The sequence below is a fragment of the Vulpes vulpes genome, chromosome 13 (genome assembly GCF_048418805.1).
Source record: "Vulpes vulpes isolate BD-2025 chromosome 13, VulVul3, whole genome shotgun sequence".
Classification (NCBI taxonomy): Eukaryota; Metazoa; Chordata; class Mammalia; order Carnivora; family Canidae; genus Vulpes; species Vulpes vulpes.
The window spans coordinates 15059450-15077445 of record NC_132792.1 but is presented as its reverse complement, the minus strand read 5'-3'; the positions used below and the strand labels follow the sequence as shown (position 1 = coordinate 15077445).

Below are 17996 nucleotides of genomic sequence, written 5' to 3'. Positions count from 1 at the left end.
CTATTTTTCTTCCGAGGTTTTGGAAGGCATTGTTGACCTTAGTGCTGTCATATAGTTAGTCATTTATGTTAGCGGAGTCTATAAAACCGATTGCTTTTTACACGCGTGATTAAGGTTGAAAATGTGGGTGACAGAACATTGAGCTCAGAGAAACTTAATATATTTAACTATTCACTAGAGAAAGAAGAAATGATTATAAACCCAACATACATGTGTCAGAAAAAAAGAAATGTCTTTGTAGTCCTGGCTGCTAATTTCTTCCCATTTTTATTCACTTTCAGATGTTAGCCTTTTTCTAAAGGCAGTTTTTAGGCCAGTGGCTGGTAACTTTAAATACCAGTTATACTGTTTTTCAGTGAGCTATATGTAAAGATTGGAAGTGCTTCTCCCGTATCCATCTGCTACTTAATTTTGCGTGAGTGCTGCTGTTTGGGGCCCACTGGCCACTTCCAGAGGAGAAAGAAGCTGAGAACTAAGGGAGTTGGGGGCGTGTAGTTATAGTGAGGTCACTTTGCCACGTGGCTTCCTTTGCTTTTTTGCCCTGAGCCCTTTCTTCATGGCCACTTACACCGGCCTGCGTCTCTTGTGTCTCTGTGTCCCTGTCTGGGAGGAAATGTTAGGGTAAAGCTTGAGGCCTGACAGCCCTGGTTTCTGTTAGTCCTTTTTCTCTAGATCCAGGGCAGCATAAGGAAGGCGGCAGCTACCCAGTAAGTAGGATAATTGTTGCTGTCTCTTTGATTATTTCACTGGTATTGACCACAGGGTGTAGGAGGGAGAATAGGGGGAGGTTCCCCCCTTTACCAGCTTTCAGGTACGTCCATGTGCTTGCTGCTGTCTGGCTTCTGTTCTCACACCACTGGCTGTAGCTCCTAGGTTGAAAATGGGCCCTGTCCCCACAGTAAACAGTTGGTTTGTTGTTAGAGAAACAGATGGGGATTGGAAGAAGCTGGAGTCTGAGTTTAACTCTGCTGCTGGTGGGGTCTCATAGGAGACCCACTAAGTGGTTAGAATCTTTGTTGGTAGTGCGTGTCTCGGATGCATGTTGGTGGAACCATGACACATGGTGCCGTTCTTCCAAGGTCTGAGTCTAGGGTCAGGTATGAGATGTGGAGAGGCAGGAATCTGGGAGCTCTAGAAAAGGTATTCCTTGCCTAGCTTCCACAGGGTAGTAATTAGAGGGCAAATGTTTGGGATTCATAGAGAGTGCTCTGAGAAACCCAGGCCTGAAAGTCTGATCTTCAGTGACTAGGCTGGGACCATGTAGCTAGTACCATAACATGGCCTGTGTGCTTTGGATTGCAAACTCTAATCTCAGTACTCTGGGCTATAATTATTATTATCATGTTAGGCTAAATAATACATATTTATGCACATGTTTTTGTGGACATTTTGCATTTAGAATTTGTAATTGTTTTCTTTTTGAAAGGACATTATGAACAGTGAGAAAAGTTATGATTCATTGCCCAATTTTACTGCTGCTGACTGTAAGTATTTTAATTATGCTGAAGGTAATGATTAGAGTCTGTCTTTGCACGTGCGTACTGTTATCTGTATCGTCATGTGTGTTTTTAATCTAAAACACTTAAAGTGGGAGCAGCAAGCAACACTTGATGGGAATTTTATCAGGTGATGCAAGTCAAGCATAAGGTTTAGTCTAAATGTCTAAGAGAGGAATATTTTGGAGGGTAGAATGAGAAAAATGAGGCTAGTCTATATTGCTCGAAAATGCAGTTCTTTCTGATACTTGGGCTATGTTGTTTACCAAATGAAGGTAGAAAATCTGTACACGATAGTTTTACAACATGATACACAGTTGTTACTAATATAATTTGCTTTATTCTTATTTTAAGGAAGTATATATTTGACATGTGACACTATTATATTGTATAAGGAGAAACTTTTGCTGAGAAGTACGCTTTGACTTCCTAAAATTCAGAGGGCTTCTGCTTTTTAAAAATATTACCATGTGACATTGTCAGAGGTGTCAGCTTGAGTTCAACTTTCCCAATTTGGTTTTCTTTTATATTTTGAATTCCTTTTAATTTGATATTGATTGCTAATCAGTCATCAAAAGATGAACAAAAGCCAAAGTTTTTTCCTAAAAGACCTGAGTGTACTGATATTTTAAGGTGCATTAAATGTTTTTAAAGGAAAGGCTCTTTCTTTCAGGTCTAAGACTTCTTGGCATAGGAAGAAACCAGTACATTGATCTGATGAATCAGTGTCGTTCATCAAAAGTAAGTTAGTTGTTTCCCTTCCTTTTTCACTTCTTCCTTGTTACCACACATTCTGATTGTGTGAAGTGGTAGAATAATAATAAATAGAAATTTCTTTGATCAAGTAAAATATGCTTAATACAGAAATAATACCAAAACAACTCTGTATTCTCTAGGTTATGCTTATGTGATTAGTGAGTTAAAATATTTAAGGAATAAGACATTTATTTTTTAAAATTAACTTTGCTGGTCTTTTTACTTGCTCATTCCACTCCCAGTGGTCACTTGATGGGTAAAATAAGGACATTTTCTCCAAATTTGTTTTCACCTCCTAAATTTCCTTTGAGTTTCTGGATTTAGATCCAGATTTGATGATTAGTGTTGAACTAATTTACTTAGAAATAATTGAAGAATGACTTTCTCTATTTAGGATATCTAGAATTCTTCAGATTTTAAAGCATAAGAATTTAAAAAGATATTTATTTAACCTGTTAGAAAGTCTTATACTATGATCAGTAAAAAAGAAAGTAGTGATTTCAGGCTGATTGCAAATTTTCAAATGTTCTACCATTGCAGAAATTTTTCAGAAGGAAAACAGCTCGTGATCTTCTACCAGTAAAGCCAGTAGAGATTGCCATAGAGGCGTGGTGGGTGGTGCAGGCTGGATATATCACAGAAGATGACATAAAGGTAGATATATTTAGAAATTAGACATAGGATTTTTATTTTTTAAGATATCTTATAATTTTTAATTCTGAATGTTTTCTTAATTTTTCCAAAAAGTAACACTATTTGGTTTTCCTGAAGAAAATTAAACATAAATTCAGAGTTTTAAATGACCATAGTAGGCTAGAATATTGGTGGGTTTTGAAAATACTCTTTAATAATGAGGGAGGGGTACCTGGGTGGCTCATTTGGTTGAGCGTCTGACTTTTGATTTTGGCTCAGATCGTGATCTCAGGGTTGTGAGGTCAAGCCCCACATCATGGTGCATGTTCAGCAGATAGTCTGCTTGAGATTCTCTCTCCTTCTGCCCCTCTCCTTGCTTGCATGTGCACACTTGCACATTCTCTTTTTTTTTTTTTTAAATTTTTATTTATTTATGATAGTCACACACAGAGAGAGAGAGAGAGAGAGAGAGAGAGAGAGAGAGAGAGAGAGGCAGAGACACAGGCAGAGGGAGAAGCAGGCTCCATGCTCCGGGAGCCCGACGTGGGATTCGATCCCGGGTCTCCAGGATCGCGCCCTGGGCCAAAGGCAGGCGCTAAACCGCTGCGCCACTCAGGGATCCCTACACTTGCACATTCTCTTTAAAATAAATCAATAAATCTTTAAAAATAAAATGATGAGAGAGGCTTGACTTGGTTCATGTACAGTAATCTTGGGACTTTGATTAGATATAAATTTCATCTGAAGTGATGTGATGCTGCAGCTACCAGCCATAATACCGGCCAGCACTTCTTGAGCACTTGCCGCACCTTGGATGCACCGGGCTCTCTTCCAAGCACTTTTTATATTGTCTCACTTGATTCTTATAGCAGCCCCAGGGGTGTGTGTTATTTGTACTCCATCTCACATAGGAGGAAAGTAAGCACAGAGAAAGGAAGTAATGGTTCCGGTCACAGAGATAGTGAAGGTCCAGGATTTTACCTCAGGCAGTTTGCTAAGGAATTGTGCTCTTAAGTCACTCTGCTGGCCTGCTGGCGTGCTGTACTGAAGAGAGAGGTACTCTGATAGGGACAGAGTGCCAAGATCAAGGGAAATGATATTCTCAGTGGTCCGACCACATTTGAGATAAGCCTATTCATGGTAAAAGAAATGCTAATTTAGAGGGAAGGAGGTGGGCAAGTGGACCAGAGGGCCTAGAGACCAGGTCATGTCTGTGTGGTTGAAGGAATGCAAGCAAACATGGGGACTTTTTTTTAGTTTGCATTTTAATTTACTTCAGAGGGCAGATTAAATCCTGTGAGCGGAAGGCTTAGAAATTTTGCTTCAATGTAAGAACTTCCTTACAGCCGTCAGACTGTGTCATAAGATAGCAGACTTCCTGTCACTGATAATATCCGAGTGGAGTCTGAGTAAACTTCTGATCGGAGAGATTCAGACTCAGCAAATGGATCTGATTCCCACTTAAAATGATTAAATATTGGTATTTATTAGGTAACACTTAATACTTAACAGCAAATGTTGATACTTCTAATTACTTTGTCCTCCATTCTGTCGGTAGCATATTACGGCATCTTAATTGACAGTTATGTGGATAGCTTTTTCATTTGAATTCTAGAGTGATAAAAAAAATACGTGGTACATTCAGCTAATGACACATAATAATCATAATCGCATAATATATAAGATGTAATAATATGTAATCATATATAATAATCATAATCATAACAATCATTGATTTAAACATGAGAAGATTTCAGGAGACTTATGAATTAATTTGGATAGAACCTAATTGAAAATATTTTGCTTTTCTTAGATATGCACTTTGCCTGAGAAATGCGCTATTGATAAGATCATCGATGCAGGCCCTCAGCTCTCTGGATCACTAGATTACAATGTAGTACATAGTAAGTGGTTAGTAGAAATGGTCTTTTGTCAACAATAAAAACTTGTTTTAAACCATCAACACTAAAGAACAATTTTTATCAATTAGGTACACATAGTACTATTTCCTAAGGCATGTTACTGTTTGAAATGTGATTTTAGTCCATTGTTCCCCAGTGTGGCCACAGTTATTCACATACATTAGAAATTTATACAAATGAATCATAAGGTACTTTTTGTAGTTCTGAGCATAGGAAGAAAACAGATTTCAAAACTTTAATTCTTTCTTCTTCTGTTTACTATTTTTTCTCCATCTAGCATTCTTTTGTGAGAATCTTTACAGAAAATCAGGAATCTGTTTTGTTTTAAATTTGCTGATGTTTAGTATTCCTTCTAAAACAAGTATTTTTGCTTCTGTAGGCTTATATAACAAAGGATTTATTTATCTGGATGTACCGATATCTGATGACAGTTGTATAGCAGGTAAGTGTGTGCTTATATTTTCCAGTATTTTTGAATGGTTACTAGGTGCTGGGTATTGCATAGATCACCCTAATAAATTAGACACATAGCATTCTAAGACCTATGATATTAGAATTTTTCAAAGAAGGGTGTCTCCTCTTTGAAAATGTGTTACGTTGTCACACATTGCCAGTGTGTTTTATTTAAATTCCTTATTTTTATCTTCATATACAACGTTGTATATACAACGTTAAAATAATGGAAGCCTGAAATAAATTTCTCACATCCTGAATCAGCTCAATGTTTTTAGAGGTTATAGTGTCCTTTTGTCTTTGTTCAGTGCGTAACTGGTTTTGCAGATGTTCAGTCCTGCCATATCTGTTATTTTCACTCTGTGTATTTGTCTTTTTTTTTCCTGTCACTGTTGTCTTTTTTGTCTTTATCTACTCCTCCCTTCGTCCTTCACCCATTCCCCAAGTTAAACCAATATCAAAGCCCTTGTGTATTTCCTTGTGGATTGATCAGTATATTAAAACAATCCACTATTGCTGGTTATTTAGGTTGCTTATAGTTTTTCTTTTCTTTTTTTTTTTATTATAGCAGTGATGTGGTTAACATCCTTGAACCACAGTGGAGCTTTTTTCCTCTAGGTTAGATTTCTTACCAATTTATAGAAGCACTTGATTTAAGTTACGTGTTACTGGTATGTTTTCCAGCATATCTTTCAGCTTTGTTCTTGCTCATTGATATCTCTTACCATATAAACATACTATTAAATGTTTGTGTAATCAAACATGAAATGTCAAAAATTTCCAGGGCGATGACTTTGCTATTGACTATTGAGTGATAATGGGGGCTTATTACAAAAGTATTCCTTTGTATCAGTGTTGAATCCTGAGAGGTTATTGTGCTGTAGTGTGTCCTGACCTTTATTTGTGGTAGCATGTGTCTGTGATTCTTTTAATCATGGATTTTGAACCATGTGCATACCTGAATTCTATTTTAAGTTTGGAAAGACAGCCAGAAAGGAATTAAATACTAATTCTGGTTAGTATAATTGATGCTATGACAAATGAAATACTATTCTTACAATTTGAAAGGTTTTGATAAGGAAATGATTTCTGGAGGACAGGGCCAGTAGTGGCTTCCTGTCACTGTGGGAAAATTGGAATGCATTATGCATTACTGTAGTCTTTATTCTCATCGATAAAGTGATGTTGACTCATTTGAGAGTCACCTAAAAAGATTGGTTTTGGATTAGTTCATTTTGGTCCCTGTTGACTTGAGAGTTTGAACATTGACTCACATTAACACTAAGTGCATTTGAAAGGTGTAGTCAGAGAAAGGCCAAGTGAATGGCTACTCCATTACAGTGATGTGTTCTTGCCATGCTTTTCTTAGTGTCCAGCATTTTTCATGGTACAGACAGACTCCTGCTCTTCTAAGTGCTGAATGTACCCTCCTTATCACCACGGAACATGAGATGTTCTCCAATTTGGAATAACTCGTGAAAGGAAAGCAGTTTAACAGCATGAAAGCCATCACATTTAGCACAAAAGACCCCTGAAGTTGATTTCTGAGAATGCATTTCAGCTGTGTTTCAACAAAACAAGCACTCTGGAGGATAGAACAAAGAAATTGGGGGAGAGAGATACTTTGAAGAGAATAGTCACAAGAGGGTCTGTTGTTAAAACATATTTAGTCTATCATGCATCCCAACTGTATACTTGCTCAAATTATGTCTCCCCTTTCATTTATAGCTTTTAGATTTCTGTTATGCTTGAATAGAATACTTCCAGGACACATATAAAAATAGTCTAAAAATTCTTAAAAACTTTTATCATGCAAATCCAAACCTGTAGCTGGAACTTATTTTTGTATTTGATGTGAAATAGGGCCCAACCTAGAAAACAGTAACATTTGGATAAATGCTAAGACTGTTTTTTCAATAACTCATTATCACTGAATGGAAGTATAACTTTTGTCATACATTGAATTTCCCTCTACATTGGATCTAATTCTGATATCCTTTTTTTCTTCACTGATTTAATTCTTGTACTATGTTGTTTGATTATAGTGACTTAAAGTAACTTTTAATATTAGTTATGGCCAGGTCACCTTTGTGAGTTTTTTTTTTTTTTTTTTTTAAATAACTTTCTTGGCTATTTCCAGGTATTTTTCCTTTATATTTATTTATTTTTCTTAGCATGTTTAAAATACTTAGTTATTTTTCATTGACTTATAATTAAAATACACTATGTTAATTTCAGATATAAACTGTAATGTTGATAGTTGTACATTTTGTGAAATGAGCACCACCGCAAGTCTAATTAACATCCATTGCCACACATAGTTTGCAGAGAATTTTTTTCTTATGATGAGAGGAGAGCTTTTAGGATCTACTCTTTTAGCCACTTTCAGTTATTCACTGCGGCATTATTAACAATTGTTGCTATGCTGTAAGTTACATCCCCAGGACTTAATTATTTCATAATTGGAAGTTTGTACCTTTTTACTCCTTTCACCCATTTCGCCCACCCCCCCCACCTCTGGCAACCACCATGTGAGCTTGTTTGTTTGTTTTTCAACCTATTTTTGAATAAGCAATTGTTAGGATATAAAATTCTAAATTTTAGAAGAATGTAGAAACATCTCTCTCTGACCTCTGTGCCTGGGTACCCAGTTTCTCTCTCAGGTCCACTGTTAAGTTTCTTGCTTATCTTTCTAGAAGTATGCTAAGTACATAGCCTTTTTTGTGTATGTACATACCCTTTTTTGTGTGGTTTTAGTTTTAGACAGATGGTGTATTATAGTTTGTACTTTGTTTTTTTAATTTAGTATCTATTGGAGACTATATGTTACCTCTTCATGTAGAGTCACGTTATTCTTTTTACCTAGATGTAAATTGTGTTTTTAACCTCTTAAATGTCTTGGTTTTTCATTTCTAAAATGTAGAGGTGTAGTGTTGAACATCTCATGAGGTTAAGAAGGTTAGATGAAATTGTACATGTGAAGTACGTGTCAGTAGTCTGGCACTTAGTATGTGCTCAGTCAATGTTTGCTGTTATTCACACAATTGATAGTGTAGGAAGAGAATTAATTATATCAAATATGGGGTTTCTAAAGAGAAACCTATGATCCTTAAAAGTACTTGGATGACTGGAACTATAGATAACGCTAAATTAGAAAGGGACATGAGCCAGATCTGGAAAATGAGTAACCTGTCCTGAAATGTACATTGTGATTTTTTGCAGTGTCTTTGTTTTGACCACTTAAATTTTGACTGATTTCTCTTTGTTAGGATTAGTTTAAGTTTTGGGTGCAATTAGATGGTATTAGGACCAGGGGACACAGGGGTACTCAAACCCTTTGATGGCCTAGGCCCTCTTTTTTCCCAGGATATTTTCAAGGGAAACATGCACAGGGGAGAGTTTTAAAGGAAGGCATAGTGCCTCTTTGTTTTCAACTGGGCAGAGTGCTCTAGTAAAGTGGATTAGAGTTTTTGGATCAAAGAGATGGAGAGAAACGAGTATGAATACACTTTCAGGCGGACAGCCACTGCTGGGCTGCCTCCTGTGCTGAAGAAAATCTTGCCCTTCTTCCCATTGAGGCCGCTGAGGAGGACGCAGAACAGAAAGCTCTAAAGAGCAAATGATCCCAGTAATTGCTGGTAAAAGTGTTGGTCACGCAGATGAACTATCTCTCTTCTCAGGATGCAGTGGGGATGATGGGATGCAGTGGGGATGATGGGAGAAACTCTCTGTCCACCTGGTCTTTGTACAGCACAGCAACTCTGTCCTTTGCTTTTCTGCTTTAGCCTAGTCACCCCTGCTATCTGTGAGGCATTAAAACACATCCATTGCAGCCTTCCCCATTTGGAAGCAGCCCCAGCCCCCTTGCCTTTCTACCTAGTTCGTGTCCAGCACTTCCTCTGCCTCAGAAATGCTAAGAATTCCGTGGAGTTACTCTTTGTAGAATTTGTGTTCTATTATCAGAGTCCCTCTGTGTAGACAAGGTTCTTTATGGCCTTAACTTTGGGGGTTTTAGAAAACTTGCTGGGGAGTGGGTAAAATAAATCAAAAGCTGAACTTAGTCCCTAAGGTAGAGGTTTCTCTTTTTGAATAGGGATTTGAATTATGCTTTCTTGTTTTATAAAACTGTATCACTGATAAAAATCTGTTTTGTTTTAGTTCCTCCTCTTGAAGGTTTTGTAATGAATCGGGTACAAGGTGATTATTTTGAAACTCTACTCTATAAGATATTTGTTTCAATAGATGAGCATACTAATGTTGCAGAGGTAAGTATGACAATGTCTTATGAATGAACTTGACCTCAGGGTTCTAAAACAAGTGTGTGAAGTAGATAAAATTATTTAATGATATGGTTAAAATGTTTTCAGAATCTACATGGGTAGACCATAGATGATTAATATATTAAGTCACTATTCTTAAGTTACTTTTCGTATATACATAGTAACTTTCTTTTAGTAAATAACTTAGAATTTGGTAAGTAATTTTTTAAAAAAGATTTCTTGGTAAAAGGATTGTAGACTGTTGATTGACGTAAGCATTTTCTTACTTTAAATGAAACTAAAGGGTAAAGAATCTTCCATCGTTATGGTCACTATCTGGATTTATACTTCTCTGAGCATCTTAGACATAAGGGAAGAAGAAAGTTCTGATTTCAAAATTTATTCAGTCTTTCAATTACTCATAATTTAAAATTTTGTTGATTATGGGTTCAGTTGTTTATTATAACTGTGTAATACTGATAATTCTAGGAATGTAAATAATTTTTTGTTTTATTTTCTAGCTTGCAAATGTCCTTGAAATAGACTTATCCCTAGTTAAGGTATGTAGTTTTTATATTCTTTTTGTTTGTACTGTAAATACCAAGTGACTTTTATTACAGACTTTTGTCTTGATAAGCTACTGAGAAATACAGACAGTGAGATTCTTATTGGCTATCCAAGGGAGTGAGGACAGTAAAGGGGTACCTGCAAAGATATGAAAGAGCAAGATAAGGGCCCTGAAGCAATATTCTACCCCAGGGTGTGAAAGCCAGCACTCACACATGAGGTCAGTTAAAGCAACAACTTCTGCTTCACTGCAACCACTTCTGCTTCTTAGAGAGAGCGCCAGGCCACAGAACTGGAAGCACTTTCTCCTATATATGTGAAGACCTTAGGAGAAGAGTAGGCCCACTGAAGAATGTTTTTTTTAGTTATGGAATGAAAATGTTTGAGGATTGCTATAAGCGTAGTCTATGACAATATTTTATTTCTACAAATATTCTGATATCTAGTAGTTTATTTTAAATGCTCACTTTATGTTCTTTCAGAACGCTGTTTCAATGTACTGCCGATTGGGCTTTGCCCATAAGAAGGGACAAGTAATAAATTTGGATCAGCTTCATTCATCATGGAGGAATGTTCCATCTGTAAACAGATTAAAGTAACTCATTTACTCAGTATGGTATATTAGAGTTTCCTTTTGAAAAAAACATTGTTTTATGTACAAAAATTTTATCAGCTTGTCAGTTGAGGTGAACTCTATATATTAGTGGTTTTAATCCTTTTTGTGTGGTGAATCTTTAGAATCTAATGAAAACAAGAACCCTTTCCCCAGAGAAAAGGACATACAGTATTTTACATATAGCTTTAAAGAGCTCTCAAATTCCCTGAACCCAATCTGTGAGTCTTAATTAAGAACCATTGTTGTATGTAGGCAGAGCATTTTAGGGCTACATCTGAATTTTGTGCTTGCACATAAGACTGGATTTGGGTGGATATTCATAATTTGAGTACTGACATCGGTAGCTATTTGTATATAAGATAATTATATGGTTTTTAAAACATGGATGTATTCTTCGTTAATAGGAGTACTTTAGATCCACAAAAGATGCTGCTATCATGGGATGGTGGGGAAAGTAGGAGTCCTGTACAAGAAGCTTCGTCAGCTACTGACACGGATACAAATAGTCAAGAAGATCCAGGTTAGCAGTTACTCAGTTTAATTTAGAGTCTGTTTATAGATACGCCATGTGTCTATACGTACACTCACAGAGTTAACTCCAGACTTTGTTCTCGATATCATTCACTTGATATGCAGTCCTTGAGTACTTACCCATATGCTAGGCATTGACAAGAATAGGGTACCTTCCTTCTGAGAATTAAATCTAGGGAGAGAGAAGGCAGTATGAGCACAAAAATCACAACAGTGCAAGAAGTGTTTTGGTGCTTGTGGGAAGCAGAGGAAAAGCTCTCTTGTCGCCTAAAGGCTGGTGAAGCCTTCATGGAGAGGATGATAATTGGACTAAGGGTGAATAAGAGCTTGCCAGCTGGTGAGTGAGGGAAGGCCTCAGCATGGCCTAAGCACAAAGGGAAGCAAAGCATAGTTAGTACACAAGGGGGCTACATGTGGTTTTATGTTGGGGTGGGGAGGGAGCATAGGCTTCTGTTCACAGGGTCTTATCTGAGCTAGGTGACTTGTCTAAAGAGGTTTAGGCTAGCTAGTCTTATTGTTCTGACAATTATCAAGTCTTGGTTTATTACTGGCTTTTAAGAAATTTACTACAAAAGTAAGTACTTTAAAAAACTATGTTTTTTAACTTTCTTTGGTTGGAGGTAGGTAGGACTGGCCTTCTTAGGACTATAAAATTGCTTATATTGAATTATGTACTCTACAGTTATTAAATAAAGTTGAAATGAGATTTTTCTCCTTCCAAATGGTAAGCAAAGAATAATTTTCATTTACTCGATTCTAAATTAGGATTTTTTTTTTCCCAGCTGACACAGCCAGTGTAAGCAGTTTGAGTTTGTCTACAGGATACACAAAGCGTATTGCTTTTCTATTTGACTCAACTCTTACTGCCTTTTTAATGATGGGAAATCTTTCACCAGTAAGTCAAATTCTTGTTTGAATATGACAGTGTTTAAAGATCAGATGTAAAATAGTTCATGCTTTGAGACCCTTTTTTAAGTACTGGATTTATTCCTGAAAACACAAAATGTAATAGTCTTTGTTTTATATTCCTTAGAGGAGTGTAGTAACTTTAGTGAGGGTTACTTTTATAATTAGAAGAATCAGCCTCGCATCTCACTCACCTTTAAGTTTGATTATATTGGAAAGGATAATATAAATATAAAATGTTCTGTTTCATATAGAAAGAGAAAATTAGAACTTACTCATAATAGACTTGTATAAGGTTTTAAGATCCATTTTAGTTTTTGTTTTTGTTTCTTTATGCCAGAATTTAAAAAGCCATGCAGTCACGATGTTCGAAGTTGGCAAACTCTCGGATGAGTCTCTGGACAGCTTTCTTATAGAACTAGAGAAGGTAAATCCGGGTTGCTCAGTATGGGATGTCAGGGCATTTGGTACAGTTTCTTGCTTGATATTGTGTCGATTTTTGGCATATTGTTGCTCATTACTACCCCATTCTCCACCTTAATACTGCCACAGTCATTTACACTTAAAAATATTGAGTGGATGAGCAGATTTTGTGATTTACAAAGTGATTTGTGACCTTATCTATCACTTAGCATGATTTGGTTTCATGAAATGGACTATAGAAATAGTTTGTTATTTTTTAAGTTACATTTTTCTAAAATAGCCTTTAATTTTTTTTTTTGGAGGGGGGCATGACTCTAGATCTCTTCAGCAGTTTTAATTTGAAGTTTTTGTTCCTTTTATCTTAAATCTGGAACAGTGTCCCTGGCCACCATATTTATGTCCACTCTCACTTTAGCCTCTTGAAGACTTTGCAGTTATTTGCTTTTAGCCACATTGTCCATGAAGGTAGCCCTAGCTGTCTTTAGTTCTAAATCTTGATTGACCTTTTGTGGTTTTCCATTCCCTAGGTTTTTTGTCTGTTTGTTTGTGTTTTTGTTTTTGTTTTTTGGTTTTTTGTTGTCTGCTCTTTATGCAAATAGTTTGTGTCCTGAATTTCTTCCTTGACTAATAATTTTGCTACCTTTCATGCTTTAGTGATGAACTCTGTATATTAAATGTGCTGAGAGGATTTTTGATGATTCTGTTAACTTCTTTATATCTTAATAAAAAGACTATAACATTTTTTCACTCTTTCTTCATAGGATTTTTAGTTTGATAGTATAGAACTATATTTGAGATAATCCTTGCTATTAATTAGTCTCTTTTATTTTACCTTTACATATCTATTGTTCCATCAGTGCTTTTACTATCTTGTTAATTCCATTTCTAATAAATTATGTATCTTTTGCCAATAAATTTATTTTCTAGCACATTTTAAGTTCTGTTTTCCTGATTTTTATTTTTCTCACCTCAACTAGTCTTATCACAGGTAGCAAATTGGAAGATCTCTTTATTCTTTATATATCTATATCCTTTTATGCTGCATGGTCATTCATGGGAAATCTTTTTAGTCTGAAGTTTAGTTGTTAAAAATAGTTTTGTAACTGTTTTTTAAGAAGCCTCATTTTGATTAAATTTTATTGGTTGATCTTATTTCTTTTAAAGATTTTATTATTTGAGATAGAGGAAGGAGGGGCAGAGGGAGAGGAGAAAGCAGGCTCCTTACTGAGCAGGGAGCCCAACATAGGGCTAGATCCTAGGACCCCTGGTATCATGACCCAAGCCGAAGGCAGACCCCTTAACTGACTGAGTCACCCAAACACCCTGATTGATCTTATTTTTTAATGTCAATCTAATTTAGTCATTTTCCCCTGTAGACCTGTCCTTCCATTTCCTATGTTGTTTCTGTGATGTATTTTTACATGTTAAAGAAGTACTCAGTGTCAGAAAAGCATGTGTTAAAATGTAAGGCCAGTGAGCACAGGGGTTTTGTCCACTGTTGTCCCTACATCTTAGACAGGTCATACCTAGCACATAATAGGGACTTGGTGAATTCTTTTTGAATGATTTTAAGCTGTATATTTAGTAGTGTCGAAACAGCTGTGTTGAATCACATACTCCATTGTCCCTTGCAGCCAGTGGACATAATGATGAGAATTAGAGGTATAATTGGTGAGCATGGATTGGAGTACTTTTCTGGATGAAGCAGAATATAGATCTTAACTTTTTTTTTAAGCACTGTATTTGAATAATATGTGGGAGATACAACGTATAATGGTATAGTTTAGTATTATTTGGTTGTTTAAAATTGTTAGTTTTATTTGCTGGGGTAATTTCTGTCATCTTCAAGATGAATTCAAATGGAAACAATTGAGATTTAGATTAATATTTGTTTCAATGTTGCCTGGGCAAATTTTTGGCTTAGTGGTTCTAATGTCTTAATGTCACTATTGTATTATATTATTATATATTAGGATGAATGACTTGAGAGTCATATTGCACAATTTATTTTCTCTTGGTTTAGGTTCAGAGCACTGGTGAAGGAGAAGCACAGAGATATTTTGATCATGCACTTACTCTGAGAAACACAATATTGTTTCTGCGTCATAATAAAGATCTAGTTGCACAGACTGCACAGCCAGACCAACCCAATTATGGTATGATAAATGTACTTGATTTTGAAGACATAACCCTATGGACCTTCTTTCTAAGAAATTAAACAGGTCATGCTTGCTTATCTAATCATCGCTTAATACATTTTGTATAGACGTCATGTCGAATTTCCAACTAGAGGCCTGTTTTGTGAATTTCTTTGCTTGTTAACTCTTTCTTAACTTACTTTCCTTTTTCTCTCTCTTTTTTTTTTTAAGATTTAATTTATTTATTCATGAGAGACACAGATTGAGAGAGAGGCAGAGACACAGAGGGAGAAGCAGGCTCTATGCAGGGAGCCCGATGTTGGACTTGAATCCCAGGACTCCAGGATCACTCCCTGGGCCTAAGGCAGGCACTAAACCGCTGAGCCACCCAGGGATTCCCCAACTTTTTCTCTTTTCTTGTATGCCACTGACATATGTAGTATCTAAATCTGCTTAAGACCTCTAAAAATGGTTAATTTGTTTAAGTGGCTGGATGGTGTTTAGTACTGGCCTCAGTTTGAGGGGTGAACAAATGACAAAATTTAGTTGGTTCAGGAAATGTTACACTTCCTGAATGAAAGATTAGATTCTATAAAAGGAATAAACAGGAGCTTCTGATGGAAATGCTGCTGTAATATTTACAAAGGTATTTTGCTTTAAAAAAAATAAAAAAGAGAACAGAGAACCTTTTTAAAGAGTAAAAGAAAGAAGCCATGGCAGTTTTAATCTATGATGAGCCTTAACTGTGGCTCTTGCTCTGGTGTGAGCTCTCGAGTGTGGGATAGATAGAGAGTTCCCAAACTGTAGCTGAACAGACAGTTCTGAGTAGAGCAGCGTCACCCTGAAATGTATGTTTTTAAAAAGATGATGTGGCTTGGGCACCAGTGAAGAGCATTTGGCACCAGCCCTCGCTTACTCACAGGATCTGCATCTTGGAACTCTGAACTCTTAACACCCTGAGAACATTAAATTTTATCACCAGTTGCACCATTGGTTTCTTAGTCATCTTCATTCTCATTCTACTTTCACCAGCATCTGGCTTTCTTTTAGCTCAATTTAAAAATTTAAGGATGGAATCAGTTGTTACTTCATAAAAGTGGTCGCAGAGGTAAAGACAGAGATGCTGAGTAGTTGAGCTGAGTGAAGCTGCATACACTCAGTTCCTCGTGACTTGCTTCTACAGTCTTAGGGTGTGAGGGTCAGAGTTCTGCGTTAGGGATGATTCCATGCAGGGGCTCTTTTTCAGATTATTCATAAATAGTTAGAACTGAGAATATTAAGTCACCAGATGCCAAGAGGCCAAAGCACTTACTCATGAAACATTTGTTAATAGCTATTTTTTGGCTACCAAATAGATCTTGTGACCTAAACAATGAGCAGCACAATCTTGAAGATGTCTTTGAATGTAAAAATCCTGAAATTACTTTTTAGTGACTTAAGGAGATAATGGGTTAAAATATTTGAGATACTCTGTTATGGCCATCTTGCAATACACCAACCTTTCCTGCCCATCATAGCATCTACGAGAGTTAGTACCAGTGACCAGGCAAGTAACTTATTTTATAGATAAAGAATTGAAGCTTGTCTTGGTCATATCTCTTGCCCATTTAGTCATTATGGCCTGTATGATTAGTCAGTGGAAGAGATGGGACTTACGTCCGTGTTTTCTTGAAAAAAATTTTTTTTTCTTTTGCTCTATCACTTTTAAATCTTTTTTTTTTTTTTTTTTTAAGATTTTATTTATTCATTCATGAGAGACACAGAGAGAGAGGCAGGCAGAGACACAGGCAGAGGGAGAAGCAGGCTCCATGCAGGGAGCCTGATGTGGGACTCGATCCCAGGACTGTGGGATCACGCCCTGAGCCAAAGGCAGACGCTCCGCTGCTGAGCCACCCAGGCGTCCCTGCTCTATCGCTTTTATTATCTTGTCCTTAACATTAAGCTTTTCATTGATTTATTCATGAATCTATAGCTTAGTAGTCTGGACTAAACTTTGTTTTTCACCATGAATAGTCTATGTACCAAAAAGTAAGTTAAATGAAAAACCAAAACCTTATCTGTATGAAAGTAGTTAAGTGTTTTTCTAACTTTTGAGGTTAGATAGTTGACTGTTTTTGGTACTAGTTAGAGCTTTCATTGTTTAGTCTCTCCTCACTAAGATTTTTTTTATCCGACAACTTTTTCACTTGCTGTGATTTCTGTTTATTAAATTTGTTCTTGATTTATTGTACGTAATCAAGTATAAATTTCTATAGTCTTAATAGAATTCTTTCCCTTTTCTCCTTTTCCTAAGCCACCTGCTCAACTCTGATTTTACTTCAAAATTAACATCACATCTGGCTCTAGCCAGATTTGTCTTACAGCCACTTTATTCTCCTGCCTCCCTGTTTACCAGTTGTGTGGAAGAGATGTTCTTCCTGACATCTCTATGACTCTCTCCTCCATTATTAACATTTTATTTGGAAATATTTTAAATTTACAAGAAATTTAAGGATAGTATAATTACTTTTAACCCAGAATGTGGGGGCAAGTTGTATATGGTCTTTCTCCACAAAATTATTCAGGCTGTGTTTCTTAAGAACAGGGCTATTCCCTTACATCAACTTCAGAAGATTTAATATTGATACAGTAATCCTGCCATTTGTATTCCTGTTTATCAGTGACCCAATAATGTCCTGAATGGCATTTTGCCCCTCTCCAGTACAGGATCTAGTTTAAGATCTGATACTACATTAAATTGTCATGTCTCCTTTATCACCTTTATTCTGAAACAAATTTCTAACCTCTTTTTGTCCTAGAACATTCTTATTTTTTAAGACTATTGTCCCTTTTTGTTGGCCTTATGAGGAAGTTTCTCACTTAGGTGGGTGTGATGTTTTGTTGTGATTAGATTCAGATTATGCACTCAAGTTTAGTGTATTACTGAAGTAATGACATGTTCTCCTAAGGGTATGACATCTGGAGGCATGTAATTTCTGTCTGTCCATTGTGATGTTAGTTAGTTGATGTGTTTTCTGATTTTCCTACTATATAGTTAAATATTCTCCCCACTTGAAACTGCTAAGTAATCTATGGGCAGATACTTTAAGACCATGCACATATCCTGCTCCTCATCAGTATATCCGCCCCCCGGGCCCTGAGTATTGAGTATCCAGTGGTAGTCCCTGCCTGAACCATTCTTCACTGTGATGGTTGTTGTAAATTGCTCATTTTTTCCAACTCCTGTTCTTCTAGTAATAGCTGAGACTAAGCATTCTTTTATATTCTCAGTATGGATTGATAAATTTCTGTTTTTT

The 17996-nt window shown here is 36.4% G+C and overlaps 1 protein-coding gene across 2 annotated transcripts in view; it reads left to right on the top strand.

Moving 5' to 3' along the window:
- Positions 1 to 17996, top strand: part of FAM91A1 (family with sequence similarity 91 member A1) — a 43355-nt gene that overhangs the window by 7079 nt on the left and 18280 nt on the right. For both annotated transcript variants that reach the window (XM_025993418.2, XM_072733972.1), the window contains exons 4-15: positions 1427 to 1484; positions 2170 to 2237; positions 2793 to 2906; positions 4699 to 4789; positions 5187 to 5249; positions 9419 to 9525; positions 10041 to 10079; positions 10569 to 10681; positions 11107 to 11222; positions 12016 to 12128; positions 12480 to 12566; positions 14586 to 14718. In XM_025993418.2, coding sequence (XP_025849203.1) covers positions 1427 to 1484; positions 2170 to 2237; positions 2793 to 2906; positions 4699 to 4789; positions 5187 to 5249; positions 9419 to 9525; positions 10041 to 10079; positions 10569 to 10681; positions 11107 to 11222; positions 12016 to 12128; positions 12480 to 12566; positions 14586 to 14718 — 1102 coding nt within the window. The remainder of the gene's footprint in view (positions 1 to 1426; positions 1485 to 2169; positions 2238 to 2792; positions 2907 to 4698; positions 4790 to 5186; positions 5250 to 9418; positions 9526 to 10040; positions 10080 to 10568; positions 10682 to 11106; positions 11223 to 12015; positions 12129 to 12479; positions 12567 to 14585; positions 14719 to 17996) is intronic.